Source organism: Etheostoma spectabile, chromosome 9 (genome assembly GCF_008692095.1).
Source record: "Etheostoma spectabile isolate EspeVRDwgs_2016 chromosome 9, UIUC_Espe_1.0, whole genome shotgun sequence".
NCBI classification, from domain to species: domain Eukaryota; kingdom Metazoa; phylum Chordata; class Actinopteri; order Perciformes; family Percidae; genus Etheostoma; species Etheostoma spectabile.
The window spans coordinates 25200399-25221532 of record NC_045741.1 but is presented as its reverse complement, the minus strand read 5'-3'; the positions used below and the strand labels follow the sequence as shown (position 1 = coordinate 25221532).

The 21134-nt window shown below is 42.3% G+C and overlaps 1 protein-coding gene across 1 annotated transcript in view; it reads left to right on the top strand.

Moving 5' to 3' along the window:
- The window catches only part of crocc2 (ciliary rootlet coiled-coil, rootletin family member 2), a 68641-nt gene extending 47635 nt beyond the window's left edge, over window positions 1-21006 (top strand). The window contains exons 9-36 of the mRNA XM_032526959.1: window positions 1548-1754; window positions 2505-2601; window positions 2777-2866; window positions 2944-3081; window positions 4318-4517; window positions 4957-5139; window positions 5586-5730; window positions 5824-5970; window positions 6057-6287; window positions 8393-8586; window positions 9127-9254; window positions 9595-9764; window positions 9869-10048; window positions 10329-10463; window positions 10556-10699; window positions 12803-13041; window positions 13126-13285; window positions 13377-13544; window positions 14243-14627; window positions 14708-14841; window positions 15050-15170; window positions 15259-15422; window positions 15501-15941; window positions 16489-16638; window positions 16724-16924; window positions 19129-19263; window positions 20019-20198; window positions 20326-21006. Coding sequence (XP_032382850.1) covers window positions 1548-1754; window positions 2505-2601; window positions 2777-2866; window positions 2944-3081; window positions 4318-4517; window positions 4957-5139; window positions 5586-5730; window positions 5824-5970; window positions 6057-6287; window positions 8393-8586; window positions 9127-9254; window positions 9595-9764; window positions 9869-10048; window positions 10329-10463; window positions 10556-10699; window positions 12803-13041; window positions 13126-13285; window positions 13377-13544; window positions 14243-14627; window positions 14708-14841; window positions 15050-15170; window positions 15259-15422; window positions 15501-15941; window positions 16489-16638; window positions 16724-16924; window positions 19129-19263; window positions 20019-20198; window positions 20326-20409 — 4951 coding nt within the window. The 3' untranslated portion in view covers window positions 20410-21006. The remainder of the gene's footprint in view (window positions 1-1547; window positions 1755-2504; window positions 2602-2776; window positions 2867-2943; window positions 3082-4317; window positions 4518-4956; window positions 5140-5585; window positions 5731-5823; window positions 5971-6056; window positions 6288-8392; window positions 8587-9126; window positions 9255-9594; window positions 9765-9868; window positions 10049-10328; window positions 10464-10555; window positions 10700-12802; window positions 13042-13125; window positions 13286-13376; window positions 13545-14242; window positions 14628-14707; window positions 14842-15049; window positions 15171-15258; window positions 15423-15500; window positions 15942-16488; window positions 16639-16723; window positions 16925-19128; window positions 19264-20018; window positions 20199-20325) is intronic.
- The last annotated feature ends 128 nt before the right edge of the window (window positions 21007-21134 follow it).

The window sequence follows — 21134 nt, the reverse complement described above, 5'->3', positions numbered from 1 at the left end:
TTGCTCCAACCTGCTCCTTCCTTAAAAACGTCCATATGGATTTATTTTAAAGTGATTTTTTTTCTCAAATAAAAAAAAACATATGTTAAATTTCACTCGGTTCTTGTTTGTTAACCAAACTTTAATGTTTTGGGGGGGACCATGATCAGGTCTGAAAGTCACAAACGGATTTAGGCAGTCAGATCAGCTGATCGCGGGGCGAGCTTCCCGACCGGAGGTTCAGTCCCTACACCACCCCTCTCCACCGCAGCTTTGCCGCCACACACACGCACCGGCCAAACAGCGACATGTTTTCACCGAGGAAGATGTAAACGCTTAGAAAAAACACTCTGGGATGCCTTCTATTCCTATATCTAGATAAGTGTACCAGTACTTATCTGAACTAACGACATGATCCCTGTCACTAGATAGAAAGAAAACGTTGACGTTCACTTGGTGCTATTCACTGACCGTAAAAAGTAAAGTCATTGCATGCTCTGCTGCGTTGCTAAATAAAGGAGATAAATGAAGGAGACTTCCCCACAATCTTGACAATTCCTCATTTGCCCTCTCACGTCTGTCAGGTTCGTAATTATTCGGCTGCTGGCCTTTCCTCCTCTTCCTCCTCCTCCTCCTCCTCCTCCTCCTCCTCCTCCTCTTCCTCATCCCAGTCAGTCACCGTAGTTCTAGTGCCAGGCTGAGACTTAACTCCCTCCTGTGACGTCATCGCTGAATTGACTCCATAAACCCGCGAATACCAAAAATGACCAAAAACTAACTTTTAAAACTATTTGGAGACATTTTTAAAAATGATATACATATCTTGAGTGTTTTTTGTACCCAATAATCAACAGTGGTGGTTAACTTGCAACATGGGCTTTAAACTGAAGACACTTCAAAGTGAGAGCTGATCCTAGAGCTTCAAGGTGCCCTGCCACAATTATTTCATTACTTTGTGGTAATGTCTGAAGTTCCATGGACTCTGTAACATTTTGTATGGAAAAATGCCTTGGTTACGTTATTTCAAGCCATTCTAGCATTGTATAGAAAGCCTGCAGGAAGACTCATTTCCATTTGGGCCAGTTCTCATTAATATTTAACCAGCTAAGCTGCTTGACTCTAATTGGTTAACAGCTAGCCAATGAGAGCCTGGCTATCAGTATCCTTTAACCAGCACGACTGGGCGAGCTCATGAATAGTAATGAGCTCAGGCAATATGACATGAGACTGACCAGCTGTTGTGATTGGCCTGATTTCTCTTCTTATTTCTTTTTAGTGATTAGAGCTGACGGAGGAGGTAGCAGTTCATCTTCACATTCACCACATAACACACACACATATGCACCTCACACATTTTATAAAATGCAAGTAAAAAAGGTTTTCTGTGGCAGGGCACCTTTAACCATTACAGACATTCAACCATTTCAAATATAAACAGAGCATTTTTAGCTAGACTGATGGCTCACAACTGTATGAACAAAAACAGCATGTCATGTTTCCTTACCCTTTTTGATCTTTCATATGTCATGTGTTCTGTGAATCTTGATAGACATTATTCTTTTTAACAGGACATTGTCTGATATGCGTGGGGAGTGTGTTGCTGCCAGCCGGCAGCTGAATGTTGCCTGCATGAATTTAGAGGTCAGAGTTACACAGGAGAGTACCTCTAGTGGTGTGGAGATGTCAGCACTGGAGAGGCAGCTGAAGGACAAACTGAAGGAGGCCATGCAGCTTCAGGGTCGCTGGGATGCCGAGAAAGTTGACCTTAACTCCAGGTAAGGTCATTTTCAAAGTCTCTAGGTCTGTATATTATAAAGAATTTCCTTCCTGTCTTTTAAAGTGACAGCCAAAATGACATGAGATAAAGCTGCATTTTGTTTAAGGGCCGCAGGATGCTGGTTTCAATGCTAATTTAAAGCAACTCATCCTTTAACTTAACTGTCAAAAGTTAGTACATGTATCACCATGAATTAGGGACATAATAGTTAGTAATGAAAGCAATTGTTCAATTACAACATTTAAAGTAAGCCCCTAAACCTAGGACTGACAAGCCTTACACCGTTATTTGTCTACAGTCTCTGACGTGGTCTAGCTGACCAGGACTGTCGAGAACAAGAAAGCATCATAAACTGAAATAGAAGTTCTTGGAGTGAGGTCATCTACAGTGCACTCGTTTGATTGAAAGGAAAGCCAAATGTTATCCTTTATATGGAACCCCAGAATTTAACATGGGCTTTGATTATTAAAGTCCTGCACAACAAGCTATTTTCAGTGACTACTAGCTTTTGCACTTCAGTCAGAGAACTGCAGGGATGTCAGTGGCTCTGTATTCTGAATCTTGGCTGGCTTTTGATTTCATCAGAAGTCATTCTTAATCCCATTATTCTATGCAGAGAACATGATAGTGTTGATGGTCTAGAAGAGGAGGAGTGCATGTCATTCTTATATCTTCGATGTCTCAAGAAACTGCCTGTGTGTGTGTGAGATTTTGTTCTGTCTATTTCCATGCATATTGATGTATACAGAATCCTGGAGCTGACTGACACAGTGAAGTACCTCCGCAGCCAGAACAGTGAGAAGGATTCCAGCCTCAAGGCCATGCAGATCAGTCTGGACAGGATGGTGGGACCTTTGTAATTATGCCTGGGAGGTGGTTAGGGGGTTAAAACGGCTGTGGTCTGGAACTCAAATTTGATAAACTCCACAACTTCCTTGTCTAGAGAGCTGCAGTCTGGGGAATGTTAGGCTTGTGTGTGTGTGTGTGCATCTTATCTTACCTTAATGGTTTCCTGCTCAGGAGACAAGGAGAACAGAGGATAAAGGAGAGATGGAGGTCCTACACACTGAGATCCAGGCCCACCAAAAGATTTTGTATCAAGTTCACCAGGTCAGAACAAAACAACTCACTGAGCTAAATCATGCATTAGGTTAGCATACAAGAAGATTTTTTTCTCCATTCTACAGATTGTTGGTGGTGGGGGTGATGGCAACAGTAGCTCTGAAAGTGCATCCTCTTCACCTCTTCATGGACGCTCTCCTCTGAGGAACACTACCCTGATGGCTGTGCAGAGTGTTTGTGCCAAGCACCAGAAACAAACACAGGTCCAACAAAACTTTCTTCATTGTAGATGTTTTAGAAAGGTTGCTTCCAACCTGAGGGTTTTTAAGCTAAGTTTTACTTCTTCCTACTCCTTTTCGCACATGTAATAGAGTTAAAGAAGGATACTTTGTTTGTTATGTTTCTCTCCAATTTTTTTGTTTTATTTCTTTTTATTATTATTTTATTTGTATACACTTTCTCTTGCATGTTCGAAATAAATATATCAATCAATCAATCAATCAATCAATCCAACCTGAGGGTGGAAACTCAAAAGAAATCTGAGAGGTCACAAAAATGATTATATATAGGGTTTTTTGTTGTTGTGTTTTTTCCAGACCTTTCTTAAATTTGTAGTCCTTTTTGGTGACAATATTCCTTCACCTTGAGGGCCCTATTTTAACGATCTAAGTGCACAGCGTGAAGAGTCTGGCGTAGGTATGTTTAAAAATGCTAGTTTGATGGTGGAAAAAAGGCTCCATACTCCGGGCGCATGGTTCAAAATGGTTGTACTTAGTGTCTTTATTAATAATTTGTGGGTGTGTTAAGGGCGTAACATGCAATACATCAATCAGAGGTCATCACCCATTCCTTTTAAAAGCCAGGCGTATTTGTACCATTTTGATGGCGGATTTGCACCATAATGTTTATATGTGTAATCTTGTACCTGCTTGTGAACTGCTCCACTGCCCTGTGTGTGTGTAACAAGCATAATATGCGCACGCTATGCTGCTGTGTATAAGACTAGGCACTTTTTACTAATGCTCTGTTAAAATGACAATGAAATACTGCACTATTGACTTTAGACCAGGTTTTTGTTGTCATTGTTGGTCAATGTCGCGATCACTTCCCGCTGCCTCAAGATAGAAATACGCCAAGAACTCACCTGCCTGAACACACCTCCCTGAAAAACCAGCCCGCCCATGGGCACAAAGATGGGCGCAGGACGGTCTTAAATAGCAAAGACATTTGCGTCAGGCTTTGCGTAAGGCTTTGTGCCGTGCTGCGCCGGGTGCAAGATAGGGTCCTCAGGCCTAAATGAGACAATACAAGAAAGAAAAATAATTCTGTGGTTGAACTGCCCATCTACACATAAAGGTAATAACCGTTAATGAGTAGATATAGCTTAATTTTAAGAGATCACAAGTCAGAAAATGTGGAGAACCACTGTTTTATATGGATGAGATAATGTGTAACTACTTTCTTTACCTACACACCACAATCAATGCACCCATGCACAGGACCTGCGTGGGCGTCTGGATGCTGCCCTGGAGCAAGTGGAGACACTGCGTGATCACCTGCAGGAGAGGGACACTGAGATGAGAGAGCTAGAGCAGAAGATCCAGGAAGTAAGGAGGGAAAGTCACGAGGCTAAAACAGCTCTGGAGGAAAGCCTCAGAGACAGCAACAGATATCGCTGCTCACTGGAGCTTATCTCCAGGTACACCCTGATCACTATCTCCATGAAGACTGTAGATAAAAAGTAGTTGCTTAGTTGCACAGCTGTGTATTGTGTTTCATATGTTCTAGTTCATTTTGCTACTTGGGAAAGTGCCATTAGGCTCAAATGTTGTTTTTGGAAAAATACAAATGTTCCAATGATGATGACAATTATTATAGTTTGTTTTAATGTGTAATTAAGTAAATCTTCACCACCATTATCAGAACATGTTTAAATGTTTTGAAACGTGACCAAAAACAATATTTGTTCAACATTATACAAGAAGTGTTTATTATGCTGCCATGTGCTTTGTTGATATAGTATTTTAGAAAAATCAATTATTATAAAAAATTATGATCATTGTGCAAAAACTGACCTTTAACATAATCTCTCTCTCTATTTCTTTCCCTCTGCCTTTCTCTACTGCTGTGTACCACAGTGAGAAGGGCATCCTGGAGAAGCTGCTGTCAGGTCTGCAGCAGAAGGCAGACTCCCATCATGCCGAGCTGGAGGTACTGCGAGGTTCATCACTGGAGATCCAGAGACAGCGGGACCTCCTGAAACAGCAGAGAGAGGATCTGGAGATACAGCTGACACGCCAGCGCACAGAGGCCCAAAGAGGGTACAGCACAAGCAAGGGAGAATGACCGTTACACAACACACATCCCGTCACCCGTGATTGTTTTCAAGCTCTGCTTGTTTACAGTTCAGATCAGTAACACGTGTCGTTTTCCGATCGGCAATGCACCCAGATGATCAGATTTGGATGAAAATGTAAATGATTTACATTGCATTACTGCACTCATGCAAGAGGAAACCATTTTTCCCTTCTTTAGGGTTTCTTTTGCTTAAAAAAATGTGATTAGCTGAGAATTGGAGTAGGACATGCGATACAACAAAAAAGTAACTCCCTCAGAGTTCTGGCGTTTGGCACCAACATTTCTCCTTCTTTTACAGTGGAGATGGATTGCTGTTAAGGGATTTTGGTTATATAAATTATCTGCGTGTGTGTGTGAGACAAACAAACAATGTGATAGAGTCATATATGTGATAAATGATGTGTTTCAGTGAGAGGAGTCTGGAGGAACTTGAAGGAAAGCACTCAGATCTGCGTAGGGAGCTTGTAACAGTGGAGGAGGCTCTGAGTCAAATCACTCTGCAGAAGGAGGTGTTGGAGGAAGATAAGGCCAGCCTTGCTCTGGCTCTCAGCAAGGTAGACGGCTTGGTCTGTAACAGGTAGCATTATCTGTAATACTGGATTATCCCTGAGGGTATACATCTTTCTAATATGTATGATTCACTCCAGATGGAGTCGCAGATTGCTGCACATGAGTCAGTCCTCACCAAACTGCAGAATCAGGAGGCAACCCTAAAAGATTCTCTTGCTAAAATGGCAGCGCTGAGCGAAGGTTTAGCCAAAGACAAGGTGGAACTTAATCGTATTCTGTTGCAGGTCAGTAGCTGTGTAGTTGCCCTGTAACTTCAATTGAAGGCAGATTTTAACAGAACAGAAGTAAAATATTCTAGTTTCCCTTCCAGACAGAAGGTGAGAAGACAGAGCTTGGTAAATGTAGACGGGAAGCTGAAATGGAGCGGACCGCAGCCAGAGAGGAGACAGCATGGGTGCAACAAGAGATGATGAATATGCTCGCTGAGAAACAAGCCCTGGAGAGCTCCCACAGCCACTTGCAGGATCTCTGCCAGAGGCTAGAAACAGAGCTGAGACTGCTGCAGACGGAGAATGCTCAGGCCCTAGAGCGGCACTCCCAGGTCAGAGACCCCCCGGCCATTCACACACTTTAGCCTCTATCCTCCCTATGTTGATATTATTTCAACAGGTCCATGGAGCTTGTTGTCACATTAAAATGTATTTGAGGTACTTGACACATCTGCTTTTTTTTTTCTTTCCTGTCAAACGGGAGATGGACAGCAGTTTGAGCCTCACTCTGTGTTTTATGATCAATGTGAACTAGAAAAGAAGAAGAGAAAGACCCAATAAATTAACACCTAAAGTATTCCCATTCTTCCCTTAGCAGATTCAGATATCTGTATGTCTTCCCCTAAAGAATGAAAAGAATCCTCTCCTGTTTTCTTATCTGTTCTCAATGTGAAATTTATATATCCGCTTTGATCTCGGCTAGAATATACCAAATCTAAACAATTTGACTAATTCCATCCAAACATTTTGAGATAACTTATCTGTAAAAATAAATCACCTGTGTATAAAACAAGCCCTGGAGTGGCCTCCATTGCATTAGGCTCATGCTTCCTCCCCTTATTGGGTGCTACTCACATCTATTACACTGGTGTTCTTTAGTATTTACATTTACATCATGTGTTAATATTTATTTAATGTGGGTTCATTTTGGTTACGTTCAAAATCAAATTGCAGTGATTGTTGCTTTTCAAACAATTGGTTGCAGTGTAATATTAAAGTTGCAAGGGCCCATTATAGACTCAGTCATTGTGTAATGGTGTGGTAGTAACTGGCCAGAGAAATACAGTTTACAGTAAGCTTTTCTGTTTCAGAAGAGAACTTTGTCATTGTTTGATTCAAACCTGAAGATTAACCAATTAATGAATAAGTAGTCATTGTAGTAAAAAAGCTAATTACTTGGTTACTGAGAGTTCCATGAAAAGGTAGCGACCACTGTCATGTCTGTATGCTAAATATGAAAACAAAGCCAACAGCAGGTTAGTGTAGCTTGGCATAAAAGATCAAACAGCAGCATTAAAGCTCACTAATTCACACGTCATACTTTTTTTGTTTAAACTGTTCACAAACAGTGATCTAAAGAGGACAGGTTGTGGTTTTATGAGAGGTTACATGCTGGAACTATTTCTTGGCTAGGCCCGTGCAGTCTTGTTGTCACAGGGAGGTTGCCAGGCAGCAGAGACACCGGCCAGGCCAAAAAATAGTTCCTTTACATAACCCCTTTTAAAATCACAAATTATTGTTTCTACACTGTGGTACGGAGTAAAGTAAACAAAGAAACAACCTGTTAATTGATGAGATTGAGATATGCTGAACCAGGCTAGCTGCCTGCCCCTGCTTCCAGTCTTAATGCTAAACTAAGCTAATCCTCTGCTGGCTCCAGCTTCATATTTAGCGTACACACATTAGAGTGCTATTGATCTTCTAACACTCAGCAAGAAAGCAAATGTGTATTTCCCAAAATGTTGAAACATTCTTGTAAATGACACTGCCAATGCTTCAGGTTATGTTTTACTCTGATGTTTGAAGCCATTTGCAACTTTATCATGTTTGTATTCAAGTACAATTTCCATTTTAAATTACCTGCTGAATTCAGTGAATTTCTAAAAGATTAATCCCAAATGCTCTCCTCACTACTTCCAGACAATAATTTGTTTTGGAGTTTAGTAAGTGCTGAATGAAATTTAGGAAGTTCCGCATCAACGCGTGTTCATTATTTTCCTTGCTAGATATAGGTCCTGTGGTGTGTCATTGTAATTTAAGTGGTAACTGGGAAAAAAATAAAAACCCCACTAATAATTTTTGTTTTGCTTCAGGTGGGGCATTTATTATGGGCCTGCAGTTCCTATACACTGGCATGACTTGCTTAAAGTTTGTGTAATTTATGCTTCATAACAGCAACAACAAGAATATGTAGAGTTCAGTGTGAGTTTAGCAAATGTGGTTGCATAAAATGTAGAGGTTTGGTGGTTCATTTTCACAATACCAACCATGTTCCTTTTGATGTACTCCTACTCGTGAAAAATGTGCTCCACTGCTATTGCACTATAGATATGAAGTGCATGTAATAATTTACTGTAAAGTCTTAATTGTGTCAGCTTGAAGCAAAAAGTATAAATTAATTACTTGATGACATTTTTTTTTCCCATTTGGTCTCCAGGTCAACAGGGAGATGCAGACTGTTTCAGAGGAGCTGTGTGCGTGCAGGAAGCAGCTTAAGACACAGACCACAGCCCTAAAGAGAGCTACCCATGACAGGGAGGAGCTGGCCAAGGCCAGGGCTGCTCTGGATGTCAAACTAAACTCTGCTGACCGAAAGGCCTGTGGTCTCACGCAGGAGCTGGTTTCGCTTAGGTCTGTGTGTGTGTGTGTGTGTGTGTGTGTGTGTGTGTGTGTGTGTGTGTGTGTGTGTGGTTGTGGTGTGTGTGTGTGTGGTGTGTGTGTGTGTTGTGTGTTTGTTGTGTGTGGTCTGACTCTGAAATGTTTGAGACCAACTCAGATTTATAACTAGTTTTCCCCAGTTTGTTTTCTCCAGATCCATCAGCACAAGAACAAAAATTGTTTCTGTTTTCATTGGTTAAGGTCAGGGTTGGGGTAAGGCATTTAACATGTAATAAGAGTGTTAGGAAAGAATATCAGTAAATCACCTAAAAGCATCAACTCTGTGTGTGTGTGTGTGTGTGTGTGTGTGTGTGTGTGTGTGTGTACGTACAGTATGTGTTTATTTAAGTCAAGCCAACTGCCAATGTAAAGCACAGCAAGTCACATGTTACACAAGTCTTTAAGTAACATGATTTTATTTGGAAACTATGCTCATGATGGATCATTGAATTTTATGATCTACCCCTAGTGGTTCAAAGGTGTTTTTTTTCTCTAAATCCCGCTGTGTTCCAGAGCAGAGAAAGAGTCCCTGGAAACCGCTCTGTTTGAGAGCCAGGAGCTTGCCTCGTCTCTGGAGGCAGAGTGCACCAGGATGGGGAGGGAGAGGCATAGTTTGCTCCTGGCTAACGAGGCCTTGACGCGTGAGTAGCCATCTCCCTCAGAGACCCCACTGTCCTCCGTGCCAAGCCCCCTGGCCATGAAGCCTTTCCAACAGCCCCTTAGAGATCCATATTTCAGCTGTGAGCTCTGCAACAGCTGGGCTGTGGGATCACTGGGGCTGCTTTCTCAGCTGACCAGGGTCCCACCAGTCTGCACAGACACACATGGATCAGATGAGTCGTGTTAAGCTAGCATGTTACGCATAAAGACATGGATGAGTATCCCCTATAAATAAAACTGTAAATAAAATTTTGCTGATCCCGAGTCTCTCCATTTAATAATTGAGTAGGATTTTGATAGAGATTGGATACATCTGTCTAGGGGATGCTGCTCGGATGCGTGTGGAGGCTGAATGTCAGTTTGTCCACGCTGCACAAGAGCGGAGTAATCTGGAGGAGAAGCTGGCTCAGGTGGAAAGGAATGCCCTGCTGACCCTGAATAACAAAGAGCAAATTCACAGAGAGCAGCATGAAGCTGAACGCCGGCAAAAGGTACAGTAAGTCTTGCATAGTTATGATGGTTGACAAAATTGAAATCAGATGCTTTTGCTATCCACTAATCAGGGGTGTGTGTGTATGTTTTTGGTGGTTAACAGGAACAACAGTACACAGAGCTGACAGTTCAGCGGGAGCAGGCTGAGGAGCAGCTGCGTAGACAGTGTGAGGAACAGCGTGTGCACAGTCAGAAGGAGCTGCAGCAGGTGCAGGAGGAGCTGGTCAGGCTGCAGCAAGACTTCAACCAAAGCCTCCTGCAAGCTGAGAGTGAAAAGCAGCAGGTATGTGACGTGGTCTTCACAGGTTTGTTATGATGGTTCATAAACCATAAAACCTAAAGTGGAGTATTTAGGATAGGCCGAGGGTTAGAGATTTGACCACAACATCCCAAGTTGTGTCTTCACTGTTATCAGTGGATCATCAAAAGCCATATGTCCTGCCAGTATCCTCACGCAAAACGCTAGTTCCATTCCTTGTCCTTCATTGGACGTGTATGTGAGCACAATTTGTCCAAACTATATATACTGAATGAGCCCTGACCTCGCAGCATGTTGTGACCAGGCTTTATCCCAGAAAGAGGCAGAAAAGGCTGCCCTCACGGAGAAGCTAGCAGCCCTGCAGCAAGACCTGGCCACAGCAGGCATGGAGCTTGAGTGCGTGCAGAGAGAGGCACTTAGCAAACAGGAGCAGGATAAGGTAAAATATGGCGGAGTCACATTGGCTCTGGTCACTTTCTTGTTCTTTACATATAACTCAGCTAACTGATTTGTGGTACCTCTATGTTACAGAATGCAAAGGCTGTCCTTCAGTCTGAGCTGCAAGATTTGCAGACTCAATTTGAGGAGTCTTTGAACTCTCATGAGCATGCCAAGAAGAGTCTAATTGAGCAAGTCAGAGAGTTGAACCAACAGAGAGAACATGCACAACAGGAGGTGAGAACTTTCTTTTAAACGGAAATCACGGTTGTCTCTTCAGTTGCACCAGTGTATAACAATATCTGATCCAGTAATGACTCATATAGAGCTTTAAGTCAATATTAAGTGAACATTAGGATGGTGAAATGCACAGGCAAATCATAGAGAACCTAGCGTGGATGTCACTAGAGGGGGTTCGTACAGTAAGATCACAGAAATGGATAGGAAATTACAAGCTTGTTGGGCTTGGCATAGGATGGGAGCTCACGGATCTGCTTCTAGCAAGAGGGGGTGTTTGCACCAATTAGAACCAGTGTGAGGGAGATTCATTTACCATAGGCCACTGTTGACATTGGCCAATACCACAGAGCTTTACTAGCATCAGGGTGTCATCAGGTGCAGAGTGCACAGGGCCAAATCCTACAAGCGGAGGTGGTGACCAATCTTTAGACTCCCTCTCTTAGCACTCGCTTTCTGTGTCTTTTTCCTGTCAAGTGGAGGAAAATTTTGTTCCATTGACCTCAACAAAAACATAAAAGTGCAATTAGAGACTGTAATTTTGGCCCAATGACACACCTCCTTGAGCCAAACGAGAGCTGTAAATCTCATCTCTTGGGGTTGCGTAAGGTCAAGATTCTAGCCAGAGGGTCGCTGGGCGTTTTAATGAAATAACAAGCTCACAGTCACCTCATTAAGATGTAACTGCAGAGTTGTAAGAGCCTCACCATGCCTTGATTTAGAAGCCTGGTTTCCCTGGGAAATGGGATTGTTTATCTTTGTGGGACTTTTTGGTTTCAATGAAAAAGCAAAAATGAGAATCATCTAGTCTTCACTTTGTCTCCTTAGTCTTGTCAAAATATAGTGGATGAGGTTGTGTGAAGCCAGAGGAGAAGAGTTTTGAGGTTTGGACAGCCCTCCCTACCATAGATTTAGTCATATTTGTCATATTTGGCTTCCACCCCTGCTCGTTTCCTTGTTTGATTATTTTCACTAATTCCATCTCAGGATTCTCATGTCAGACATTGACAAAGCAGGAGTGAGAGTGTATAAGCTAGTGAGCAAGAAAGAGGAAGAAAACAAGGGAGAGCGAGAGGGAGAACGAGAGGGTGGAGGATACGGTCCCTGGTACCATAATATGAAATCAAAGTTTGAGTTAACCCCTTGTGTAAATAAGCCAGTGGGGGAGTGTTTATTTTCTCCCTTGCAGCAGCGAGAGGCTGGCTCCACTGGGACTCCAGGTCCCCCTCTCCCATCCACATAACAAAACACTGCAGCCCTCATATTAACTGCCCTTCTACTCCGCTACACCTCCAAAAATCAGATCAAATAAAGAATAATTGGCCAAATCAGCATTGGCCTGTTTATTCTCACATTAGAGTCAGTACAGAGAGAAAGAACCATCTTGTGTGGCCAGTGAACATAATACTCCTCCTCCTCATCCTGCTCCTCATCCTCCCTCTCCCTCCTCCACCGCCTCCACCTCTGGGGGGAGGGCTGCTTTTTATCATGTTGCTCTGTGGATTCTTTACACTGCGAGAGACAGCCTCTGGCTACAGGCCAAACTGGCTCTTAACCATGCCCAGATAAGCTCCGTCCTCCTTATTTCTCCCTCTATACATAACTTATTGCTGTAATACAGAATATAGGTCAGAGTGTCTTGAGATAGCACTTCAAATAGGAGATGCTGAAGTATCTGATAAAAAAATCAGTCTTACAGCATTTTTCCTATTCGATTTTGATTATTATATACATGTGCTTTTGTTGTACTGTAGATAACGGCCAAATACAGATTTAAGATGCATTTTGATGATAAATGTAAAGGCTTTTGTCTGTGTTGGGTTATTGAATTTATATTGAAAACTAATTTTTCAATATAAATTGAAATTTATTTTGTTTAAGGCACTCTTAGATTAAACTAAGTTTATATGCATTTGAAATAACCAAATAGATTCTGGCAACCAATTATGAAACCAGCAACAATAAGAAACAAATTGTAGTATTTCTAGATAGGTTTTTATCCATTAACCTAATTAATAAGAGGTATACTGTTTATCCATAAGACCTCCTAATGTATCCTCATTGACATATCATACCTTTATTCTCCATAACCTGGACATGAAGTTAGAGGGCCTTCGTCGTCATCTGCAGGAGGCAGAGGATGGGCTAATTAAAGGACGAAGGGAGCTGATTGAAGCTCACAGAGAGCTCCAGGAGTGTGCACAAGAGCGGGACAAGCAACGGAAAGAAGTTCTGGACCTGAGAAGGCTTCTGGGTGATGAGACCAGAGAGAAAGAGGCTATCCAAGCCTCTAACCAGGAGCTAAGAGCTTTTTTTAAGAGAACAGAGAGTGACAACAGCAGGTATGGCTTCAGTAGTGTTTCTAGTTTGTTTGCTGCAATGAATATTTATGGATGGTAACTGTATGTTAACCATTTTTTGACTAGCTTGAGACGAGCCTTGGAGGAGATGGAGCAGAAAGTGTCTATCTCAGAGGAATGTAGAAGCTCGATGCACCAAGAGGCAACCACTCTACGGAGCAGTATGAGAGAGCTGGAGAAGTCTCGCCTGCAGGCACGCAGAGATCTGCAGGAGCTGCGCAGACAGGTGAAAGATTATTGCGGTAACTGCTTTCCATCTGATTTATTTTAAATAAAGGATTACCTTCAAGTATTATGTGCTATGTTAACATGAGCAGATAAAGGTCCTTGAAGGTGAGAACAACCGCCAGAAACAGGAGCTGCGAGAGCTGCAGGCCCGGGTATGTCAGGAGGAGCAGAAGGAGGAGGAGGCACGTCGCAAGGCTTTCACTCTCAAGCAGAGAGTGCTGGAGTGTGAGGCTGGCAGGGAAGCAGCGCTCAATGAGGTAGAAGGCCTCCCGGAATTAGTCTATTAACAACATGCTAGAGCAAACATTCCACCTTTGCATAATACTTAAAGAATACCTGCCATACTCATGCATAGACTAAAAACATGAACCCGAACACACTGTATATTCTACTTTAACAGGGATGGGTTTTACTTTGAAATATTTTGTGAATATACCTCATATATAACAGCAATTTATTAAATACACTCAATGTCATTGCAAAATACCAGTAAAAAATCAAATGTTATTATGTGTTTTGATTAATAGTCTTGCAAAATGTCAGGAAAAATTACGCTTTATAGTCTATAAAATAGTTTTTTTTAACCTCATGTGCCTTATAACCACATTCGTTGGGTCCCTAAATTCTCTTGAGCACAGCAGATGGTGTAGTCCAGCGAATGTTTGGCATACTTTTGTATTCTGTTTCCAAGAGCATGGTGGGCTTGACTCTTGTCATCTTGTTAACCTCTCATGATACGGTTTAGAAACCCTGTCAGTGAAAATGTCATCAGTGGCTAAATGTAAACAGCTGGCAGACAATTTTTTTGTCTTCAAATTGATAAAGTTTATAAATCATCCAAAAGTACCCTAGTTATGATCTTTATACTACTTATGACATAATCTACAGTAACGAATACATGCTTGACTAGTAGACAAAAATGAAGTTTGTCTTGTGACTCTGTGTGTTTGTGCAGGTTTCAGGTCTGCAGCGCCGTGTGGTGGAGCTGGAGAAACTGGAGCATCAGAACCAAGAGCTGCTGCAGGAGAGAGAGGCTTATCAGCAGCAGTGTGACCAGAGGCACAGAGAAACCACTGCCCAGCTAGAGGAAGCACTAGAAGATGCTGGGATCAAGGTCAAGGAACTCTCTGTGCAGGTTGGCTTTGCTGAAAGCAAGGTCCAGGGCCTGGAAGAACAGCTGGGCCTTAGCCATGCCAAACACAGGGACCTGGAGCTCAAGTTGGAGGGGATGTACTCAGCTGTGCGCCGCACTGTTGGCACCAGCCATCCAAGGCTTTCAGGCACACCTGGGTTCCGTAGACGGTCTCCCTCTCCCTGGAGAAACCACCTGCAAGTAAAAGGTATGGTCATGCACTTAATAATAAGATGGTGCAATGTTTTGCTATAAACAGATGCATGAATAAGTATATTCTCTGGTTAGGGGTAGACAATGAGACAGACAGAGCTGCTGTGCTGCCCCTGTCTCGTGGTGAAGATGAAGAGCTGGATTTGGACTCAGTGCATACAGCCCTGCAGGAATTCCAGCAGAAGTTCAGAGACACACAAAGAGACAGGGTATATTTGAACTTCTTAATAACTTAATAAACGCTCAAGGACACAAACCTCAAACTCTGTGAGTGGGACTGTTGACCTTGAGTTGGTCTTGCTTGTCAGACCACATAAACAGTTCAACAATCTTTAATTCCCTTATTACATTTGTTGTGTTTATATTTTAACTAAATTTAGGCCCTTTTGATCTCATACTCTTGTGCTATTCCCTCAGGATGAAGCCACGGCTCAGATAGTTTTTCTAAGTCAGCAGATGACAGAGCTTCAAGACAGCCAGGATAAAACAGCCACCCAGCTGTTACAACTACAGAATTCCTTGAAGCAATCAGAGCAGGGTAAGAAAACCAGTTGGTCCTACAAGTACAGTAAATATCAGTTATTAATTATGTTTGGACTTACAGCATGTTCTACATATTGTTCCAGGAAAAAGAGAGATGGCAGAGCGATTACACAAGGTGCATACATCCCTTTCCCTGCAGGAAGAAGTAGTACGTTGTACAGAGAGGGAGAAACAAAACCTTGAGGAGGAGGTAGCTCAGTTGAGGACTGGTCTACAAGCTGCGGAGGCTGAGTCCAGGGCACTTCAAGTATGTCAAAGACAAAGACCAAATCAGCATACAGCATCTTAAGTGACAACTAATAAACTAGTGCCAATTCCTCTACAGGACAAGTCAGAGCTCCTGCAGGGCTTAGAATCTTGTGCACAAGTAGAACAACAGAAGCTAAAGGAGTCTCTGCAAGCAGCAGAGAGCAGGGTGAGCCATCTGGAGCTCTCCCAACGCACCCTTGAAGGTGAGCTACAGAGGGCCCAGCTCAGGGCAGCTGAGCTGGATGCAGAAGCAGGGGCACTGCAGGAAAGACTGACGGAGCTGAGGAGGAAGCTGGGTGAGAGCGAGGACCGCGGTGCAGCACTGAGGGTCAGCGAGGAGAGGTTGGCCATGTCACTGGCTCGAGCTGAGCAGCATGAGAGCCAGCTGAGAGAACAGATCCACAAATTGTCCAACACCCTCAGTGACAACAGGACCAGCAGTGGAGCTCTGCAGGAGCAGATCACACAGCTGCAGAGGGCTCTGACTGCCAGTGAGCAGGACCGAAAGCTGCTGCAGGTACAGTCAATTTCTGTAACAAGAAACAGATCATGTTCTCTGTGTATGTTTTATTTCTAAGGTTTTCCGCTCATTTACCAATAGGATGTTTGATTGAAACTTCAAAATGAGATGAATAGCCATGCTTCTATGACGTGCTTTGATTTACAGTGCAGCTATGTAACCTTCTCAGCTGCAGACTAACCATTTTGTAATTACATTTGCCGCTGTTGTTTTCTCATGTCGTTCTCATGTCTCAGCATACTGTTTGTAATTGTTTGTAGTCTGGAAATAAAAACATTTGGTCACAAAAAAGAAACATACTGAGAAAACAAAAACATGACTTGCGTGTTATTAATCCTTTGATTTTTCACAAGCTGTCAAGTCATTGCAGTAAAAAAGGAGTAAAATCCCAACACTTGCCTGCAACGTTAAACAATATGTCCAAGATTGTAAAGACACAAAATAAAAGAAGGAGAGCGATGTAGCGTCGGTCTAAGGGCAAAATCTTGTTTGGATTAAACTGAGTGGCTCAATGTACAGTCTATGTAAATGTGTGTGCCCATAGGAGCGTCTGGATAAAACGCGAGATACCCTTTCAGAGAGAAAGAGGCTGAACTACGCACTAACAGAGCAGATCCAGAACCTTCAAAGAGCCCAAGAGGACTTAGAGCTTAAATATTTTGAGCTGGAGAAGCATAGCAGGACACAGAAGGAGGTAAGTCACACTGAGGTTCAAGTGCAAATAAAGATGCAAAAGTTGAGGCTCCATTTTGATGTGTGTATGACTGACTGTTTCCCAGAGCCTGAAACAACAGCAGGAAGCTGAACTGCAGGCCCAGGGGAGCTCCCAGCAGCTGCAGCGAGAGAAGGAGGAACTCCAGGACAAGGTCAACAATCTTCAGAGCTCTTTGCAAAAGCTACAGAGTGAGAAAGCAGAGATGGAGAGAGTGCTGACACGCCTTGGTAAAGACAAGTCAGCACTCAGAAAGACACTGGAGAGGGTGAGCTGACCTATCTGCTGCACTACACTGAAAATAGGTTGATTCTTTCTGTCTGTATGGTAAATAGGAAGCTTCTGCAGGCAGCCAGTTAACTTAGCTTAGCATGAAAAACTGAAAACGGGGAATCAGTCATCATATTTCCCAAAATATCTAACTATTCTATAATCCCTCATACAGTGCCTTGCGAAAGTATTCGGCCCCCTTGAACTTTTCAACCTTTTGACACATTTCAGGCTTCAAACATAAAGATATAAAAAAATTTAATTTTTGTGATGAATCACCAACAAGTGGGACAATTGTGAAGTGGAACGAAATCTATTGGATATTTTAAACTTTTTTACCAATCAAAAACTGAAAAGTGGTGCGTGCAAAATGATTGGGCCCCCTTGCGTTAATACTTTGTAGCGCCACCTTTTGCTGCGATTCCAGCTGCAAGTCGCTTGGGGGATGTCTCTATCAGTTTTGCACATCGAGAGACTGATATTCTTGCCCATTCTTCCTTGCAAAACAGCTCGAGCTCAGTGAGGTTGGATGGAGAGCGTTTGTGAACAGCAGTTTTCAGTTCTTTCCACAGATTCTCAATTGAATTCAGGTCTGGACTTTGACTTGGCCATTCTAACACCTGGATCCGTTTATTTGTGAACCATTCCTTTGTAGATGTTGCTGTATGTTTGGCATCATTGTCTTGTTGGAAGATAAATCTCCGTCCCAGTTTCAGGTCTTTTGCAGACTCCAACAGGTTTTCATCCAGAATGGTCCTGTATTTGGCTGCATCCATCTTCCCCTCAATTTGAACCATCTTCCCTGTCCCTGCTGAAGAAAAGCAGGCCCAGACCATGATGCTGCACCACCATGTTTGACAGTGGGGATGGTGTGTTGAGGGTGATGAGCTGTGTTGCTTTTACGCTAAACATATTGTTTTGCATTGTGGCCAAAAAGTTAGATTTTGGTTTCATCTGACAAGAGCACCTTCTTCCACATGTTTGGGGGGTCTCCCAGGTGGCTTGTGGCAAACTTTAGACGAGACTTTTTATGGATATCTTTGAGAAATGGCTTTCTTCTTGCCACTCTTCCATGAAGGCCAGATTTGTGCAGTGTCCGACTGATTGTTGTCCTATGGACAGACTGTCCCACCTCAGCTGGAGTTCTCTGCAGTTCATCCAGAGTGATCATGGGCCTCTTGGCTGCATCTCTGATCATCTTCTCCTTGTCTGAGCTGAAGGTTTACAGGGACCAGGTCTTGGTAGATTTTCAGTCGTCTGATACTGATACAGTGCTCCTTGGGATGTTTAAAGCTTGGGAAATCTTTTTGTATCCAAATCCGGCTTTAAACTTCTCCACAACAGTATTACGGACCTGCCTGGTGTGTTCCTTGGTCTTCATGATGCTCTCTGCGCTTTCAACAGAACCCTGAGACTATCACAGAGCAGGTGCATTTCTACAGAGACTTGATCACACACAGGTGGATTCTATTTATCTCCATCAGTCATTTAGGACAACATTGGATCATTCAGAGATCCTCGCTGAACTTCTGGACTGAGTTTGCTGCACTGAAAGTAAAGGGGCCCAATCATTTAGCACGCACCACTTTTCAGTTTTTTATTTGCTAAAAAAGTTTAAAATATCCAATAGATTTCGTTCCACTTCACAATTGTGTCCCACTTGTTGGTGATTCTTCACAAAAAATAAAATTTTTATATCTTTATGTTTGAAGCCTGAAGTGTGTCAAAAGGTTGAAAAGTTCAAGGGGGCCAAATACTTTTGCAAGGCACTGTATTTAGGATTAGTCCAACTAAACTTGTTATTTATCTAAATTACAGTTAAAAATACACATGGATTATCATAAAATACAAAAAATCATAATAAAAACAATCGTCATTCAAAAAAAGCCGCAGTATGGTACTTCCTTAAAGTTGGGGGACTCAGACGAGACATTAAAAAAGCTGTGTGTCATGTTTTGTATATAAAGAAGAGTAAGAATTTCTAAAATTAAAAAGAAGCTATAGCACTGATGCTGTCGATGACGAGCTGCTTCATAATTACAGCTGAAACAGTAAAGGCAGAATCCTAGAACATTTAAAAACATGTAGGTGGACTGTGAGAACCACGAGGCTCTGAGCTTGGCTTCTGCTACATGCATTACAGGAAGGCACATGTGTGCAGAAAAATTAGTTGACATTATGTCACCCTCGTGTTGTTGTCAGGTGGAGATGGAGAGGCTGAGGAGGGAGGAGGAGGAGGCAGTGTCGGCAGCCAGAGAGAAGGAACAGTTGGAACAGACAGTCTGCAGCCTGCAACAGGAGCTGGCAAAAAAGCAGGATGAAGAGCAGGCAGTGCAGGTGAGAGGCTGCTGAATTATAGCCAGAGACGAGTCCTCTACTTACTGTCACTACTAAAATACTTTTGTATTAATGAGTAGTACAGAACAATCAATTGCATTCCTGTCAAACTACGACAGTCAAGCAATAAGTTAACAAGATATGTCAAATGTTTGATTGATGTTAAAAAAAATCACCAGCAGTAAATGCAGCTAACAAACATCTTCACAGACATTTAGCAGAATCAGATAAAAAAACTGACATCACACATCAGTGATTGACTAATGACATCATTAGAGAAATCTAGAATCGCAGACGTATGTTTTACATATATTTACATTTACATAGCATGTCTTTCAATTTCTCAAATAAATAGGGCAGAAATACAAACGTTACTGTAACTCCTGTAATAATTAAGAAAATAAAATGTTTGTATTAATCTGGAACCCTCTAACTCTGTTGAAGGTACTATCAGCTTCAGTGGGTGCAGTAGGTAGCGCTCGCTTGCATGGAAATCTCGCTCTGACAAGTTGGACAGCAATATCATATCAGTCCTAATTCTCAAAGAGAAACTGCTGCTTTTTCATTGTGTTTGATTGTTTACACCTATCCAATAAAGAACTGCCTTCTATTACCTTGTGTGTTCTACTTAGCCATTTGCCCAGGTAAGAACTGTCTGTGTGCCCTTTCTGCTCAACCATTGATGACACTTACCTGCCTTTTTTTTTCTTTCTACTTTATTTTCAATTCAATAAACTCATGTGAACTGTCTTCAGGCCAAAATCTCCCAGTTGGAGCATTCTCATGCACAGCGCCTCCTGGAGGTGACAGCCCGCCATCACCAGGAGTTGGATATGGAGACGGAGCGTCTGAGAGACAGCCAGCTCCAAGCAGAGCGGGCCTTGGGGACCAGAGAGAAGGCCCATCGCCAGAGGGTCAAATGTCTGGAGGAACAGGTATTTTAATTCTAAGTGTGGATCATTTGATGGAAAGGTCTTTATTTTGTACTCCAGGTTCAATGTCTTTGCATTTGTAGTTTGTCTAGCTACCTTCACATTTTTTCTGTTTCTTTGTTTGTAATAGGTGCTGACTCTGAAAGAGCAGCTAGATCAGGAGACAAGAAGACGACAGGCCTATTTCAATCAGATGCTACTACCTGGTGTGTAGGCAGAGTGAAGTATTTAGCACCTCTGGCTTCCTTGTTCACTGTTCCTCTGCCAGCTTCCCAACAACTTATGTTACAAGTTAGGTCTGCACACACAAACACACTCCTAAGACATTTTCTCTCACCCATTCACATGTGCACACTGGATTACATTAATCTGCAGGAAAATGTAACAACAACAAACAATGAAGGTTTTGTTTATAAGTGGACTGGATGTGCCAAATTGTTTTAAGGATTTCCTCTAGCTCGCTACATTTGGCCTTTCTGTAATGCTGTCATTTCTTTTAGGAAACAATGTAATGAAAGGTTTCCTGAGTTTGTTCCTCATTATACTTTTTTTATTGTTTCTAAACTCATTTTTCCTATTGATCATTTACCAATTGTATTTGTCATAATCACACTTTGTGTATCCTAGTGAGAATATACATTCAAAAATTTACAATAATTGTTAGCAGATGTTCCTGGTGCTATGATTAATTAGTGTTTCAGCAAGTCAAAATTATTCTATTATGTGTTGTATTTGACTCAATCGATGCTAGTGTTTGCAAAAGCTGTGATTGTTTATAATAAAGTGGGTGTATCAGAGCTCAATTATACAATATTGTTTGACAATAGATGTTTATTCTACTGTGGCCACACAATGTTGTTGTGAAGGACAGCACTGCCCTTGCATGGGAGTTCTGGTGTTTAAAAGCTTTTGTGGATTTAGTGTTGTGGGTGAGAGAAT